At 34.0% G+C, this 18,286-nt stretch overlaps 1 protein-coding gene and 1 long non-coding RNA gene across 10 annotated transcripts; both read left to right on the plus strand.

Annotated features, from left to right (window-relative positions):
* Nucleotides 1-2,388: 2,388 nt before the first annotated feature.
* On the plus strand, nt 2,389-3,263 carry LOC111891298 (lachrymatory-factor synthase). The gene has a single exon (XM_023887360.3). It carries the CDS (start codon nt 2,591-2,593, stop codon nt 3,095-3,097), a length of 507 nt encoding a protein of 168 aa, XP_023743128.1. The 5' UTR covers nt 2,389-2,590; the 3' UTR covers nt 3,098-3,263.
* Nucleotides 3,264-5,548: 2,285 nt separating this feature from the next.
* On the plus strand, nt 5,549-8,704 carry LOC111891286 (uncharacterized). 9 transcript variants are annotated; one of them, XR_008231720.1, is made up of 6 exons: nt 5,550-6,261; nt 6,373-6,449; nt 6,559-6,635; nt 6,734-7,030; nt 7,114-7,136; nt 7,888-8,639. It is a non-coding gene; the product is annotated as an uncharacterized LOC111891286 (long non-coding RNA). The 9 variants fall into 9 exon arrangements; XR_008231723.1 differs by having other exon boundaries at nt 5,549-6,261; nt 6,734-8,220; nt 8,377-8,704; XR_008231722.1 differs by having other exon boundaries at nt 7,114-8,639.
* The last annotated feature ends 9,582 nt before the right edge of the window (nt 8,705-18,286 follow it).

Raw genomic sequence — 18,286 nt, forward strand, 5'->3', positions numbered from 1 at the left:
TCTCCTAATAATCAAAACATTTCTCATTATAAATTAATAACAATTTTCCCAAAATGCCCTTGGTCAAAATCGGTTAAAATCAACAAAATCAGTCGAGTCAACTCAGACCCCGTACGCGGGGTGTACTCATGGTCTGAGGTGTTGGGGCTCAAACTATATACACGTAGCGTACCATTTGGTACGCCCAACGTACGCAACATGTCTCGTTCTTAATGACTTAAGGGATGCAAACATAGAAAACATTGGAGGGATATATATATATATATATATATATATATATATATATATATATATATATATATATATATATATATATATATATATATATATATATATATATATATATATATATATATATATATATATATATATATATATATATATATATCGAAAGAAAGAGAAGAGCAGTGGAAATTGGGAAGTACTACCTTTTTTCTCAATTACAGAAGAAGGATTTTGTATTTCTACTTTATTGTTGACTTAATTACTACATACACCGAGAATCAATCCATCCAGGGCATCTAGAAAGTTATCTTGTAGCCAATTGATTGGACAAAAGGGGCTGAATGGTGAAAAAAGTTTTCTTGTTTTTAGGTTTTAAAATAACAAATTTAATATAAAATTAAATCATTCTATCTTACTGTCCATCTTACTCATACAAAATAATAATACTTAGACCCGTGGGGTGTGGTGTCACGTATTACCACATTTTTTGGCCAACCATGTTAGCACCATATCATTTTTCTTGCAACCCACAAAACTAATAGGAATGATATCATACTTCTTTGTAATTATATAAAATGTAATTTAATAAAATGTAACTGTATAAAGTTAATAAAAGAAAACCATTTCATTAATTAAAAAAAAATACATACTAAAAAATTAAGACATAAATAAATAAATAAAATATATGATCGAAATATAGTAAAATAGTACGTCACGCCTAATCACCGTCAGTAATCTTCCACCAAATCAATGTGAAGGTTGTGGTGTCTGACTCGATCATATACTTCCCCTATGTTCGCCATGTATCTCAATGTACTGATACTTACTCTTTCGAATGTTGGTAAATTCTCATTTTCATTGTAACAGGAAATTGTCATCCCCTCATCTTCTATAATCATATCATGCAATATGATGCATTCGTACATCAGGCTATTTATTCTTTTTTACTTGAATGATCGTGCCAGTACTAAGCGTATTTGCCAATGTTTCTTTAGAACACCAAATGTCCACTTGATATCCTTTCTAGATGATTCTTAAGCCGACTTAAACGTTAATCATTTTTCGTCATTTGGACATGAAAATGATTTCACAAGTGTAGCTAACTCGGGATATATCCCATCAATAAGGTAATACAAACGCTTGCATGATGTCTCATTTGCTTGAAACGGCATATCATACGATTTCTCAAAGTAGATGTCATTGAATATCGACAATTGGTTTAAAAAATTGATGTTGTTGGAACCCGCTACACCAAAAGTGCATATCATATTCAAAGATCATAGGACACCACTGCTTCTAAAATTATTTTCAGTGGGTTTCGATCACCACACATAAATTGGCCGTGTCATGCATTAGGGCATATTGACCACCTCCAATGCATGCGATCAATACTACCAAGCATTCATGAGAACCCATGTTTGTTTTCATGTGCCATGTACAGTTGTTGCATTTCGCTAACTCGTTATGTGTAAGCTTGCGTAAGTAATGACCATAACAGAGGATAATCACAACTTTAACAAACTTGTATAGACATTCCTGTGTTGTTCGTTTTGGCATCCTCAAATATTTATCCCATGAGTCTTATATCATGTCGAATGCTAGTTGACGAATTATAGTTGTATATTTTTGAATTGTAAAGAAACCTTCTTGGCCTCTTGCATCAATCTTTTGCTGAAAAGATAGATATCGATTTTTTAAACCATCAACAGTGAGTAGAAATAATTATTTCCTTATCCGGATTTCTCTGTAGACTACATCATTATTAAAGTAATCATTCATAAGTTGGTTGTACTCGGCTCCACAATTTCTCCGTATAAAATGATTTCTAGTTTTTGAATGCAAACTTTCAGCTTTATTTTCTTATAGATAATCAAGTGTTGTTAGCATAACGTTTCCGATAAATACTAACTCCTGCAACGCAAACATTTCTAACGAAGTCATTTTTGAATTCTATATATAAAGAAAATAGAAAGGAAGTATTTTTTTTTTTTTTTGTGATTTAAAATGTGTATTTATAATAGAGGGAAAAAAAAAAAATTAAAAACACACCTAAAAGAATTGTCACAAAGCAACTGCCAAAAAAATGTGAGGTTATTCTCCTCGTGTAGTGGCCTTACTGCGTTTTAAAACAGCCGATGGTGTGGTGTTCAGAACACCTCGGTGACCCGTCATCACTACGGTATACGTCTATTAATTCTCGTTTTTAAATATTTACTTTAACCGGCCTTATCTAAGCCTCCTCCCCATCATATGGATCATTATACGTCACGTGTCTTGCCAACCTCCTAAACCCAGTACATATCTCTTTCGCTCCTCTCTCTCTCTCTCTCTCTCTCTCTCTCTCTCTCTCATAAAGATAAAAGAAATGGAGGAGAAGTCGTCTGTGGCAAAATGGGAAGGTAAGGTATCAACAACTGTAACAAAAGCAAGTGCAGATGAAATATGGTCTTTGTTCATAGACTTCTTCAACTTCCACAACTGGTTTCCCAACATGTCTACTTGCTACGGTGTCCATGGCGTGAATGGCGAGGTTGGCGGCGTACGCTACTGTGCTGGTTTCTCTCTCCCAACTGAAGATGGCAGTGCTGAGCAAAACTGCAGTTGGTCAAAGGAGCGGTTAGTGGCCGTTGATCGGAACAAGATGTCAATGAGCTACGAGATGGTTGATTGCAATGTCGGATTCAAATCATATCTTTCCACTTTGAAGGTGGTTGGTGGTGGCGATGAAGGGTGCGAGATTGAATGGTTGTTTGCTGTTGATCCGGTTGAAGGATTGACATATGATTATCTTCTTCAGAAGTATCAAGATGGACTGGATCAAACTGCGAAGAAAATGGAGGATTCCTTCGTTCAGAAGAAGGTCGTTCAGTAAAATCCAAGAAAATGGAGGATTCCTTGGTTTAGAAGAAGGCCGTCCAATAAAATCCAAAGAATAAAACGAGGGGAGTGTTTTCTTACTTTACCCCTTTGTATTTGTACTACATTTTAATATTCATTGTGCCGATTTTAAGAATATAATATGATATTAAAAGTGATCATTTTCTGATTTAAAACTCAAGGTATACAACTCATTTTTGTTTTAGATTAAATGTTTTTCTTTTACGCCGTATATATTATTATACAATAATATTTTAATTGGATAATGACTTGAAATGATTAAAATGGCAAAAGAAGTTTTAATTTTGTTCAAATATAGTTATTAAAACTTTTTTATATATTCGTGAATTATTTGAAATTATTTATGTTTTATTTTTATGACTGTCTATAACCAGACATAAAATAAAATATTAAAATATGAACAATTTCAAATAATTCATATCTAAATCAGACAGGAAAATTGAAAATTCATTACCCTAAAAAGTCAACAAAAACTTAAAAAGTTGATAAGTCAAACATTAAGAAACTTAAAAAAAAACAAAAAGAGTTACAAAAAAAACATCTAAGCCCCCATTTTTTGCATTAATTACAAGATCTTCCCATATCAACTTACAACACAAACAAACGTCATAAAGAAAATCTAGTTTAGCAAAAAGGGACTACTACAAAAAAGAGTATTACAAATCCGTCGGTAATCCGTCGCTAATACCATTTACCAACGGAATTGTAACAGACTAAAATCCGTCGATATATTCTTGTCGCTAATTATTTGTAACGGATTTCCGACGGCTACAACAAATTATTAGCGACAGATTTTTCCGTTGGTGATTAGTAACGGATCACCGACATAATATTTTCTGTAACGGATTACCGACAAAATCTGTTTGCAAAGGATTACCGACGGAATCTGGAATAACTTACTAACGGATTACCGATGAAATCTCGGAATAAGTCATTGACGGATTACCGACAAAATCTAAGGGGGTCAAATACTTTCATTATCATGTTGGAGAAAATCCTTCCATGGCTTAAAGTGAAATGAAAACATACACAAAAATCATTTGTTGCTTTTTTTAATTTGAGGATCCTTTACTTAGTAAAAAAAAGAACCAACTAATAACTATTCATACATTTAAACTAATGAATATAAAAGAAGTGTAACTAGAAAATACTTTCATAAATATTCATCACAGAGTCATTATATTCTTCAAAGTCGTTAATCATCCATGGAATTATATCAATATCAACTAAATATGAACTTAATATAACATGGCTAAGTTTAAGACAAAGAAATAGAGTTTAAGTGTACCAAACATCCAACTAAGATGAAAGATAAGTGAAAAATGATGAGCTTCAAGCTTCAAGAACACCTCAAAGCTCCAAGAAAAAGTCTTCGAATTTCTTCTTTAAAAGTTGCAAAAGACCTCACTGAACCTCCTCTAAATAGCAACCAAATGCGAAAAGACAAGAATATCCCATAGGACTTACATTTGTGTGGATTGCACAAAAGCACCTGCTAGCTTTGACTTGCATGGTTAAGTCCATTTCATCCTTGATCTTCCTTTCCTCTTGCTTCCATTCCAAACAAAATAAGAGTCTAAAAGGCTTCCAGAATACTCAATTAAGCCCAATATCACTTCTTCATCAACTATATAGCCCATATTCATCCAATCTTCATTAATCTTCAAGCCCAATTACACAAATCTTCAAGATTAAGCCCAAGCTCCTCTTACTCTACCAAATAGCCCAAATAAAAATACATTCCAAGTCCATAAATTACCCCAAAGCCTACAAACACTCTCAATCAAATCTATACCAATCTCGTATGTCTTCTAATCGTCCATACTTCGTCTTCTAAAAATATGCAATTAAACACAAAAAGTATCCAAAATAGATTTAAAATAATAAAAAATAACATATACATGATAATTAACTAAAAGTAAAATAAAATACCTTAAAAAAAACCATAAAAAGTAAATAAAATGCACCTATCAAATGGGTTGGGAGAGATGAGAAAAATAAGTTTCCATTTTTATCTGATAAGAGATGTGGAAATTGGAGAATAGAAAAAAGTTGATACTGATGTGAAGTGGTTTGGAGGGTTGGAAAAGGTGGATACCCTCCACTCTTAGACTCAATGATATACATGTTTTTAGTTTTTTATTTTTTTCAATGTCATCTCATCTTTTTATTAACTTTTCTTTAGCTCTTTAAAACCCAGGAAATTTCACATTTCACTTCCTTTTATTCTTTATTTTTTTTAAATTATATACAAATAATATACTTTTTTTTTTTTTTTTTTGTAGAGAATCAAAAACCATATATTTTAATATATATTTTTTATAATATATATATATATATATATATATATATATATATATATATATATATTATTAAATATATTGGACATTTCTTGAAATTTAAGAGGTAGCTAATCCAATACATCGAATACAAACATATTATGCTTATCACTTGCTTTTCATCGTATACACTTTTCGTTAAAGCTTACGTAAACCCTAAAATCCTCTGCACATCCTGTCTCTACTCTATCTCAAGATCTTGAAAAAACTAAACCCTAACCTCCTCTACGCTACACACCTTCACTGTCGTCAAACTCACATCTCTTCTATCTCTCTCCTTATTCTCTCCGGTTTCTAGCAGCCGTCCGATACCACCACCTTCGTCATAATGCCGCTACAACCTACAATAGGTCACCGACCATCCCTTCTCCCGTTAACCTTCTACATTTATTTCTCTGTTCAAACCCTAATCTAGCCACCACCATTGCACCACTCATCAATCACCGACCTCTCTCTCTATATCTCTCTCGATCTTTCTCCCTCTGTTTCTCTGTTCTAAACCGCCATTACCACCTAATCAATGACAAAAGTACAACGTGCAAATGGGGCACCTATGTCTCTGCTCATGGAAATAGTAATGAAGATCCACCTTTTGAAGCCTTAATCTAGCTACCACCATCGTACCACTCATCAGTCACTGGCTACTGTTGCTTCTTATTCTTCTCTCTCTCTCTCTCTCTCTCTCTCTCTCTTGATGACAGAGGTTACGAATGAATTCCGGCAACCACCATTGTCATCTTCTGGTGCTTACATTCATCCCTATTTCTGAGAAATGTAAATAAGGCTTAGCCTTACACAGGTTAATTATTCCTCTTTTTCCCAATTTGTATTTCATTCTGACATATAAAACGAAAAACCCATTATTCATCTCCTTAAATTCGATGTAATTCACATTTCCCATCTATTTCAGGTTCATATTCAAGCATGTTGGTGGTGCAGAATGAGCGTCTTGCAAAAGAATGTGATGAGTTTGTCAAATTGTTGCAGGTATTATAAAATTTACAGTTAAATATTTTATGGACATTTTTCCTTTTTTTTTGGTTTATAATTTCATAACCAGTTTTAAATCTTTTTGTTTGTATTTTTCTCTTAACAGCAAGCCCAGCTGCATTTGGAAATGATGGTGTTTATTTGGAAAAATACATCCAAAATCCAAGGCACATTGGGTTCCACGTAAGTGATTTTGTGTTTTTTGTAATAGTGAACCTGAAAGACCAGTTTTTCCTTACCAACTTGTTGAGTTTCTAACTGCAGCGACATGCTTATTTCAGGTTCTTGAAGATATATATATATATATTCTACAATTGGTTATTTTGCTTTATTACTTCTTCTATATATTTATTTGTATGTATTGTAAAAAATTACGATTTTGCCCTTGCAGAAGAGGAACCAGAAGTTGCTTGAAGAAGTACCCTCGCCTGCATTAACCCCAGAGCTAAGGAAAGCAATGGGTGATGCAGCAATTGCTACAGCAGCATCAATTGGGTACATTGGTGTTGGTACTGTGGAGTTTCTTTTGGATGAAAGAGGTCAATTTTACTTCATGCAAAGGAACACCAGAATCCAAGGTTAGTTAAAAAAAAACTAACAAATTATAAACTCCATTTTATTTTAGATAAATTAATAGAGGAGCAAATCCATGTTGCTGTAGGTGAAAAACTTTGTATGACACAGGTACGAAATTTATTTTTCTCATCTTTTTATGCATCAAAAATATTTATTTTATCTTGAATTATCTTTACGATTATGTAGAGCATTTTAGACATTTCTTGAAATTAAAGAGGTACCACACATACTACATCAAATACAACTAACTTATGCTTACCATTCAATAAACAAACTACGTTTCAGAAATTAATAGTATTAGAGATTAACGTTTCAAAAACTAAATCAAAAAATTAAAAATTTATTCTCTGTCCCTCAACACTCGCATTTTCTCTCAAACAAATAGCAAAAAATCTGATTAGAAGAGTTGGCATCACGCCTTAGCCCGACTTATCGTCCTCACTACCAACGGCTCTCCGACCTCACACCACCCGCAGTATCTGACCATAGTCTCCACCAACTGTGTCAGGACTTTTCCATCAACGACAACCCACCTCTTGATTTTGAAAGGAGGGCTTGTTTATTTTGAAATGTTTTGAAATTTTCTTTATCCCTGTGTGATTTATGGAACAGCTTAGAAACTGGTTGACAAAATTTGAATTGAGATCTTTTCAAGAACTTGAATTTTTTTTGAAATATCTATATCAATCATACATTTCCAAACAATCTCACTCAGATTCAAATCTGTCTCTATCTTTTTCTCAACACATTCCTCCTATCTTCTCCACAAACCCTAGATCGAACCTATGGGAGGGGTGTAAAAGAAAAAGAAGGGGTTTTGCTGGATTTACAACTTGCACTTATTTTTCTTTATGCACAGGTGTTCATAGAGAGTGAGAGAGAGAAATGTGATTGGTGGCACTGGTGTATAAATCAGGGGAATCGTCACAAAGTTATATGATCCCCACCCTGCAAAGATATCAATCGGGTGAAACTCTGGTTTTAGTTGGATCACTTCTTTAACATTTCACTATCCAATCCGGCTATTTAGCCGATCTTAAAGGTTCTTGGCCAATTTTTTTCGATGTTTTCTTGGGAGATTTAGTCAAGAGGTGATTTTCATAATGTTTATGCAGTTTTCTCTTTGTTCTTGAAATAGTTAGGAATTGGATAAATAACTTACTATAATGCAATTTGAGAATTGTTCTCCCAGGTATGCGTTTTTGCTCTTCTCCCTCTCTACTTATGATGTTTCCTATTTTAAATTAAGACCTAATGCCACTTTGTAAATTTCGCTTGTGCACAATTGTTGTATTGCTATCATATGTTACTTTGAAGGTTTGATGATTTCTAATTGTTTTCATTTAAGGGTTTATGAAGAGAAAATTAAGAGTGTGGTGTTTCTTTCCCCTTCCAAAGCAAGTTGTGGTTGGTTCATATGGGAGTGTGGTGTTTGTCTGAATGTAATCAGAACACTAAGGGAAGGAAAAAATATACTTTTTTTTATCTTTTTGTGAAAAAATTGACCCTGTTAAATGGTTCTTTCTGTTTCAAGTGAAAAAAAACAATTATATATAGTGATATTTATGGTTAGATGCAAGGAATAATAATAAGAATGTTTAATTATACAAATACTTATTGGTTTGAAGCTTTATTGTGGATATATTAACATAATAATCCTATTTCTTGATGTTTAACCCTTTTTACATGTTTAAATGGGTGTGTGGGTTGTGTTTGTGTGTGGGTTTGTATTATAAAATAAATGAAAGTAGGATGCATGTTTCTGATTTTAAAAATTTTTAAATTAATGAAAGTTGGATGCTATTATTGGTACAAAACTTTGTATATTGTTATGTTATGTTGCTCATTGTGGTGGTGTTAGTGGCTAACATTGGCTTTGGATGTTTCTTTTTTCCTCAAAAAGTGTCCAGTGTGTAGTAACAAAACCAAAAGGGGAAATTTTTACAACAATGAAGACCACCAAGAAATGGTTTAGGGTATAAATAGACGCAAATTAGTAAAAGAGCACCAAGTTTTATCGTTATTTTAGCTAAAGGCGGTGCATAACACATCACTTCTTTTGTAGAAATTTATCTGAGTACTTTGCTTTTGTTCCGGCTGGTATTGTTGACTGTTGAGATCATGTTGATGGCACTAAATTTAAAGTTGTCATTTACCCAATTCACATTTTTAAACGAAATAGCTATTTAAACAATAAATTTGAAATTACTAATATGTTTAATCTTTTATTGACAAGTGTCATACAATTAGAACTCCTCATTAATGTTATATATCAATAATATTGCAACTTGTCTTTTAAATTTTAAATTTTCACTCTAATTACATTAAATTAATAATTAATTATCCATTTCAAATTTCAAAATTTAAATTTCCCTCTCTAATTACATTAAATTAATAATTGATTTTTCATTTTAAACTTTCTAATCCTAATTATATTAAGTTAATAACATTACATTGAAAAATAAAATAAAATTAATACAGATTATAAGGTGATATAACTTCACGTATTTATTTAAATCAACGATTATAATTTTATATAACTAAAAAATATCTCTTAAGTAATAACTTATTTAAAATACTTGATTAATAATTTTAACTTTTTAATAAAAAAATTTAATTAATTTTATAACCGTGATTCTTACGGATTATAAACTAGTATTCTAATAAAAAAAAAGTATAAAAAGTGCCACGTGTAACCTCTATATTGATTCTGAGATGATTTTCCCGCTCAATGCATTGCAATGTCGAATTACCAATTTGCCCCTATTTTTCTTCATAGTATAAGACCCTGCAATCAAGAAATCTTGTAATCCCGTGTAGTCAACATAATTTTTTAATAGATTAAACTCTTATCTATGGAAACATATCCCAAATCGGCAAAGATAGAAATCGATCGACCCTCCCAACTTCGAATTCTACTCCCTAATTTTCAAAATTTTCCGTTGATTAGCTATTAATCCACATAAATTATGAAGGTAATCTCACTAAATCAACTCCAAAAACTCTCCATTTATTTCTTATTTATAAACTACGAGAGCATAAAATTATCGATGTTCCTTCCTTCCCTATTTCCTTTATGTTTTTTTTTGCACATTGTCTCTTGATTAGGGTTATATATTGTCAATGATCTTTTCATTCTGACTAATCTTCACCATGATTAATATTAACCAACAGAGCCATTGGTTGATTCTAATCATCTTCTTTCTCAAACACTGGAACTCACATGTTAAAGTTCTTGATTTTTATTTGTTTTGTTTTGTTTTATTTTTGTATATTTTCCCTTTGGCTTATATGACTTTTTGTTTTGTTACAGCTTTCAGAGCAATTTCTGATCTTTTTTATTCTTCACGGTGGTTGTAGATTGTGGAATTGATTCCATTGACCTCTGCTTGAAGCAAAAATAGAAAAAAAGATAAAATACTATAACGATTAAATCAACTGGCAACTCTTGGTGCAAAAGGATCTTTGTGAGGAGGTGTAAGAGATCTACATAAAAGGTTATCTGGTATAATAGTTATAAAATAATCCTTTCATTTTTTACTAGTTAGGTTTTCATTCGGTTAGTTTTTGTGATGAAAAAAAGAAGATTAAATTGTTTTATCTTGAATCTAATAAAGTGCTTTTTTTAATTGTAAAATTATCGAATATTTGGGATTTGGTAATATATTTTTGAGTAAATTACTGAAATCGTCCCTATGGTTTGGTCAAAATTGCACGTTTGGTTCCTAACTTTTTTTTTGCACTCGGATCGTCCCTATAGTTAGATTTTGTTGCGTTTTCCGTCCCTGTGGTTTGATTTTGTTGCGTTTTTCGTCCCTTACATACATAAAGTTAGGGACCAAACGTACAATTTTGACCAAACCATAGGGACGAAAAATGCAACAAAATCAAACCATAAAGACGATCCAAGTGCAAAAAAAAAAAAAGTTAGGGACCAAGCGTGTAATTTTTACCAAACCATAGGGACGATTTTTGTATTTTACTCTATTTTTTTCTTGTTAATAGATGGATTTTTGCAGCTGGACTTGAAATTAAATTAATCACAAATATGTACTTGCTTTCTGTTTGCTGGAGGAATGAATTTTCGGTTCTTCATTCGACATATTAAAATGCTATAACTAAGAATAGGTAAGTATGTGTTATGATTTTCATTTGAAGGTGGGATCAAATACTTACACATGAAGTTTCCCTTATAAGTTTGTTTTGGTTTTCAATTATCGTATTCATGTCCAATCATATATAGAATAGCATAATCAAGATAAATAACTAAATCATTATAAAATCTCTTTTCACCATTTTGGTTGGGGTAGTGTCTGCTTTGAGTTACCACTACCCTTTTTTAGATCCTTATGAAGAATTTTAGGTAATTTTGAAAATCCAAACTTATTTAACTACTTGAAATTGAGTTTTTTCAACACTTTTCTTCTATAGTAACTTAAATGTCATCCTCCCATCAGACATGTTATAAAAGTTGGAACACTATCCAGTGTGGTGCACCAACATTGAATGTAGGAGGGTTCTAGATTCTTTACAAATTCACATTAAGCACATCCAAATAACACATTAATAGAATTAATTTCCAGTTGACCAAGCATGAATCATAACTTTTCCAATGCTATGATATTTTTAAGTGAAACGCATAAAATGGCAATCTACTTTTATTGATTTGTTTGTTACAACATCCTACTTTTTTGTCAACCTCCGTAGGGAAACGAATTCTTCATCAGTAACAGGTAATTAACTGATGGATAATATTTGCTAGTGGGTCTCCAATCTCTGATCGATCTTCTAAGATTCGGAGTTTCAACATTAGTTTGATTTGGAGTTTCATTTTCTAATTGATTTGGGATTTCGGTTTTTGAGTCTTTATCTTCTTCAGAACACCCACTGACTTCAATATTTACTGTCTCTACAACCTTCCCACTATTTTGTAAGCCTTCATCTGTTTCAGAATGTAAAACATTAGCGTCTGTCAATTCTTCAAACACCACCTTCTGACTTTGTTTGTTTTTGCTTAGAGCTGTAGCTAGATCGTCTTTATAGATGGCATCTTCATTTAAAGTGACATCTCTGCTCCCGATCACTTTCATGGTTTGGTTATCCCGTCCAACCTGTACCTGATAAAGATACACTTTTAGATTTGGCTTCAAGTTTGTCCTTTTATGCATCTTTAAACTTGAAATAAGCATTACAACCAAATAATTTCAGGTGATAGAGAGATACTTCCCTTTTCTTCCATTCCTCTTCAGGAATCTTAAACCCAATGGGGATTGAGGGACCATGATTTATAAGGTAACTGGTTGTGCTCACTACATCTGCCAATAACATTTTTGGCATCCCTACATGTAACCTCATGCTTTTAGTATTTGAAAGTGTATCCAAGGTCATTAACTATTAGTAATATTTCTAATAATAACAGGGTCCTCTTGGGTTGCCCTCAAGACTCAAATTAAGTAGAATTAATAATTGAGGAATTAGTTTATTAATTATTATGGGTTAATAATTAATTAGAAACCAATTACAAAACAATTTGGTAATTAATTAACAGTTTAATTAATAGAAGGGTTGAGTATCAATTAATCAGTAATTGATTAATTAGGAATATTCCAGAACCTTAGGAAGAAGGGTGGTGGACGAAAATTCCCTTTGGATAAAAAAAAATTGTTCTTAGGGTTATCCATCCCATATGGGCTTGAGGATAAAACCCTAAAAGGTATCCAATGCTATAAATAGGGCCTTAGGGATTCATTTTTTCTTGCTCATCGGCTTGAAGTTTCGCCTCTTCTTTCTCCATCCTTTTGGAAGAACTCTCTTATAGTTCATCCCCTCCTAGTTATTTTGATTATACTATTTTAAGTTCATTGAGTGTAAACCAAGAGAGGGATTCTGGTTTGGGTCCTAATCATCCAAACAAGGTGGCATGCACGAAGAGTCAAACATGAAGGTCTTTGGCTGCAAAAAGGTATGCGGTTCTTCCTTTGTATTTTTGTTTTCTAGGGTCGATGTAATTAGTATGAAACTATAGATCCATAGGTTGCATGTACACTTAGGTATATCGTAGTTTTTATTTTTCTTCTACTTAGTTTAGAGTGTATTTGATGTGTGGAAAACATAACATTTAGCTCTCTCGTTTAATGTTCTGTTCATCCTCTCTATAACATCATTTTGCTGAGGTGTTTCGTGCACAATCTTAAGCATTATGATTTTATGTTCTGCATAGTAATCAGTAAACTCCTTACTGCTGTATTCACCCCCATTATCTGACTTCAGACATCTTATCTACATATTTTGTCTCATTCTCCATAGCAGCTTTGAACGTTTTAAAAGTAGAGAAAACGTCAAATTTATTTTTCAGAAACTAAACCCATACCTTTCTTGTAGAATCATCTGTAAAGGCAACGTAATACTGAGAACCTCCTATTGATGAAATTGATGTGGGACTGAAGACATCAGAATGTATTAGCTCAAGCTTCTCTAATTTTGGTGGCTGATCCATCTTCACGAAAGTAACTCTTCTGTTTACCGAATATGCATGGTTCACAGAGGTCGACTGTCACATTCTTAAGCTTTGGGATCCTTCCCTTTGAAGCAAGCATCTTTATTCCCTTCTCAATCATATGGCCAAGTCTTTGGTGCCATAAAGTAGCAGACTCCCCATCTCCAATAGTTACATTTGCTTCTCCTGAGGTCAACTCCACCATATAAAGAGTTCCCTTCTTTTTTTCCTTGAGCAATGAGCAAGTTTCGTTTAATAACCTTCCATTTACGTTTTCCAAACTTTACATCATGTCCTTCTTCATCTAGCTGTCCGGCTGAGATCAACATTTTCTTCCGATCAGGAATGTATTGCACATCCTTCAAAATGCAGGTAGTACCCATTGAAGTTTTTAAAGCTACATCTCCAATACCAGTGATCTTCATAATTTTACCATCTGCTAGACGAACAGTACCGCTATAAGATATGAAGATTCTCATGATTTCTTTGTTGTGGCAAGCGTGAAACGATGCTCCTGAATCCATCACTGAAGATTTGAATGGATTCTCTACACAACAAATCAATGCATCATTGTAGTGTTCAACTACATTCATCTCCTTCTTTCCATTCACTACAAGAAAAAGACCCTTTTACGACGCGCAAACAACGACACTCGGAGATTTATGTTACGCAAAAGAGAGTGATGTTAAAAAAGTGTTATCTCTTCAAAAAATTTAAGAATTTAGGTCACGCATTATTGCGTGCCCTTAAATTAGTGTCTCATGTAAAAAAAATTAAAAACACGGAGGGCACTTTATCTAAAAGGTGCGCCGCCTATGAATGTCGTTTTATATTTTTTTTAAGGAACGCGCTTCTCCTTGGAGGGAAAATGAAATCTCCAAATTTTTTAAACCCCCGCCTTCTTCTCCCTCGTCTCCACCCCTAATCGAAGCTACCAGTTGAACAACCCCTAATCCACACCGCCACCTTCTCGTCTCTCCTTCTCCACCAGGTTTTCTCTCATCTTTATCCTCCACCTTCTGAATTGTAAAGGCGTCATTTTATAATTCTTTTACCAAATGCACATCCATTATCCTCAATTACAAAAGGCGTCCAAAGCTAGGGCTTTTTTTCATAAGATCTCATTCCACCTTACCTCATACTCACCTCTACACAATCGACCGTCACCACCATTATCCTCAATTACAAAAGGCGTCCACATCTAGGGCTTTTTTTTCAAGAAGAAACCAAACGGGAGTGCTCTATGCAACATTCGATACCTCCGCTCGCCCCACCTGCCGGCTGTTGGAATAGTGTCTAAGCCTGTAACTATATTTGGTATGTACTTGACCCGGTTATGCATGGTCCTTTTGGGTTGCCTTCTCCAAAGCAACTTAACAAGGTAATTTAAGGAGAAAGAGAGATTATTATGATTTATTAATATATTATAAGAATAATATATTAAAGGAGAAATCATATTTATTTAATTAGTATTGGTCATAAATTAATTAGGAATTAATTTGGTGGTCAAAAGAGATTAATTGAATAAAGGGGTATAAACTGTCAAATGTATGATAGTTGAGTTTTAGGTTAAGGAAACCTAATGGGATTAAGGGGGAACGAAATTATGATGGGTATCCATCATATTTTCATCCAAGGGCCTTATTCCAGAAGGTTCCATGGGCTGCTTGGTGGCTAAGTTATCCATTAGGGTTTAGAGTGAAACCCTAGTAACCTGTAAGTATAAATATGACCCTTAGGGCATGAATTCGGCCACCCCTTGATTCTAAGAGTACCCTAGGCCGATTTCTAGCCTCTCTCTACCTCTCTCATATTGCCTTCTTGCTTGTGGGGTTTGTGAACCATTAGAGGAGTTGCATTTGTGACTCTAGGCTCAAAAGAAGAAGATATACAAGATCTAAGCCAACCATTGAAGAGGTAAACATCTAGATCTGATTCTATATGTTAATTATGTTGTTTATATGCTAGATTAGGATTTGTAAGTCTTGGAATCAAAGCATGTTCAATAGTGAAACCTAGATCCAAGCATTAGGGTTTGCATGAGCACATAGGAATGTTTCTTATGCTTAAAACCCATTAGTGGTATCAGAGCTATGATTGGTTTCAGTTGTATGTGATGTTTAACTGCTTTAATTGCTGAAAAAAACAATTTTTGGTCCCTGCCCGACTCAACTCGGCGAGTCAGTACCTGGACTCGGCGAGTTGGCCCCTACTCGGCGAGTCCAGGCCTGACTTGGCGAGTCAGTTCGTCAGAATTAGGGCTTTTCGGGTTTTGGCTGCTGTTTTGACTTGGACTTGATGCTTAATTTGTTTTATGGAGTTAAAATCCGAATTTTATCTTAATTAAGTGTTTATCCTTGCCAAAAGAATAGATACTTTCAAATCTTTTTAAATATTAGTTGTTTATGTGATAAATATGGATTATTTAAAATTATTTGGTAATTATCTAATGACTAAAATTAAGATTAGGTCAAATATAGATAATTATGAAATTAATTGGTTAATTTGAATTATTTGTTATTTGATCCCTTATGTTTTGAAAAGTTCAAAACTTGCCCTCAAGTTTTGAAATTTGAATTTTGTAATTAAAAGTTTAATTTTGAATAATTTAAATTTCAAACCCTTAGAATTTTTCAAGTTTAAAATTCAACCCTATACTATTATATATTATTACAAGCTTAATTTATATATATATATATATATATATATATATATATATATATATATGTGTGTGTGTGTGTGTGTGTGTGTATAACTTTAAATGCTAGTCTTATCGTTAGTAGGCCTCATTCACGAAGCCGGTCTATAAGGTGGGTATAAGGTTGCTGCCTATAAAATGGCGCTTAATGGGTGTACACTCACACCTACCGCTTGCTTGACTGGTGGAGGGTTGTTAGCCGAACTGGTAGGATAGGGCAACCCTCTCCTCATTAAAAGTATAATGTTGAATATAAAGTAACTACATGTTTTATACATTCCCATTCCTAGTTACTTTAGGGTAAAATGTGAAAATGTTGCTAATCCATGGAATTACACTTCGTACCCTTGTCAAACGTTGATGGAGCGTGTGTGGTTAACCAGCACATCAATTTGGGGATGACATTGGTGGCGAAGGGTGACTCGATGTTTGTCATAGATCAATGGAGCGTGTGTGGTTTATCGGCACATTGATTAGGTGATAGAGACATTGAGTGCACCACGTTGATTCGCATGGTTATTCACAAATTTGTTTGCGATCCTCGGCATCCCAGTCGCAAATATGAAATGCATATCGAGATTTAAACATGCCATTGAAAAGTTCAATGAATCTCAAAGATCTAGGAGTTTTCAATACATTTAAAACCTAAATTGCTTTTTCGTTTTTCATGATGAGAATTAGTGAATCGTCATTCACTTACCTTCAAATTATTTACTTTTAGAGTACGGCATCCCTTTCTAAGTTGTAAATAATGTTGTTGGATCCTAGCCCTAATTTCTCATTTGGGTGTTTTATTAGGGATTCATTTCTAATCAAACTTTGTTCCCTTCTTTTTCAGATGTCTGCAAACAACAACAACAACAACGCTTCTGGGTCATTCTCGTTGATGAACTTGTGTCAGAAAGTGACATTTGATGGTTCAAACTTCAACGAGTGGATGAGGTATATCCGCATGATCACACGCTGCGAGGACAAAGAATATGTCCTCGATGAAAAGCTTGAGAAGATCATCCCAGATGTTGCTACTCCTGAGGAATTGGCCGCCTTTGAGGCCCACGAGCGTGATGCCACAAAAGTTCACTGCATCATGCTGGCCACCATGAACCTCGAACTCCAAAAGTCATGTATCCATATGAAATGCATCAGGATTTGCTGGACATGTATCACCAGAGCGCGAGGCAAGAGCGCTATGAGATCATTACTAACATGATCACCGCTAAGATGGGGAGTGGAGAATCCCTAACCTCTCATTTGCAGAAAATGCAGAGGTATGTTGATCGTCTTCTCAAACTTAATGTTAAGTTTGATGAGGATTTGGCTATCGACATAATCCTCCAATCCTTGCCCTCCTGCTACAATCAATTTATGATGACCTACCACATGAACAAAGAGGAGGTCTCCTTGAGCAAGCTCCAAGGACTCTTGAGGACTGCTGAGAGCAACCTCAAAGACAAATCTGTTGCACCGTCCCCTGCTGTGGCCGCTCCTGTGATGGCAATAGGTCAAGGAAAGGGCAAAAAGAGGAAGGCTCCATGTAAGAGCCACCATAAGGGGAAACCCCGTGATGGTTCGTCCTCAAGTGGGACCAAAGTTGGCTCCGTTAAACCCTCTTCCGATCCTAAAGAAGCAGAGTGCTTCTATTGCCACCAAAAGGGCCACTGGAAGCGAAGCTGCCCTCAATATCTACAGGACATAAGAGATGGGAAGATCAAGCCCACATTTGCAGGTATGTATTCTATTAAATCTAATAACTCATCATTTGCTACTTCATGGGTTCTTGATACAGGATGTGGTTACCACATTTTTTCTGATTTGCAGGGTCTAAAAAGAAGTAGGGAGATGGAGCATGGGAAGATGAACCTGATTATGGGAAACAGAAGATCGTCGCCTGTGACCAAAGTCGGTGTTTAGTCTTTAGTGTTGAGTAATGGGTTAGGAATAGATTTAGAGAATTGCTGTTATTCGCCAGATATGGCAAGAAACATTATTTCTTTTCACGGGTTGTTTAGACAAGGTTTCAGATATTCTTTTGATAATAGTAATGGTTCTATTAATGTTTATTTG

The sequence above is a fragment of the Lactuca sativa genome, chromosome 1 (genome assembly GCF_002870075.4).
Source record: "Lactuca sativa cultivar Salinas chromosome 1, Lsat_Salinas_v11, whole genome shotgun sequence".
In the NCBI taxonomy this organism is placed as follows: Eukaryota; Viridiplantae; Streptophyta; class Magnoliopsida; order Asterales; family Asteraceae; genus Lactuca; species Lactuca sativa.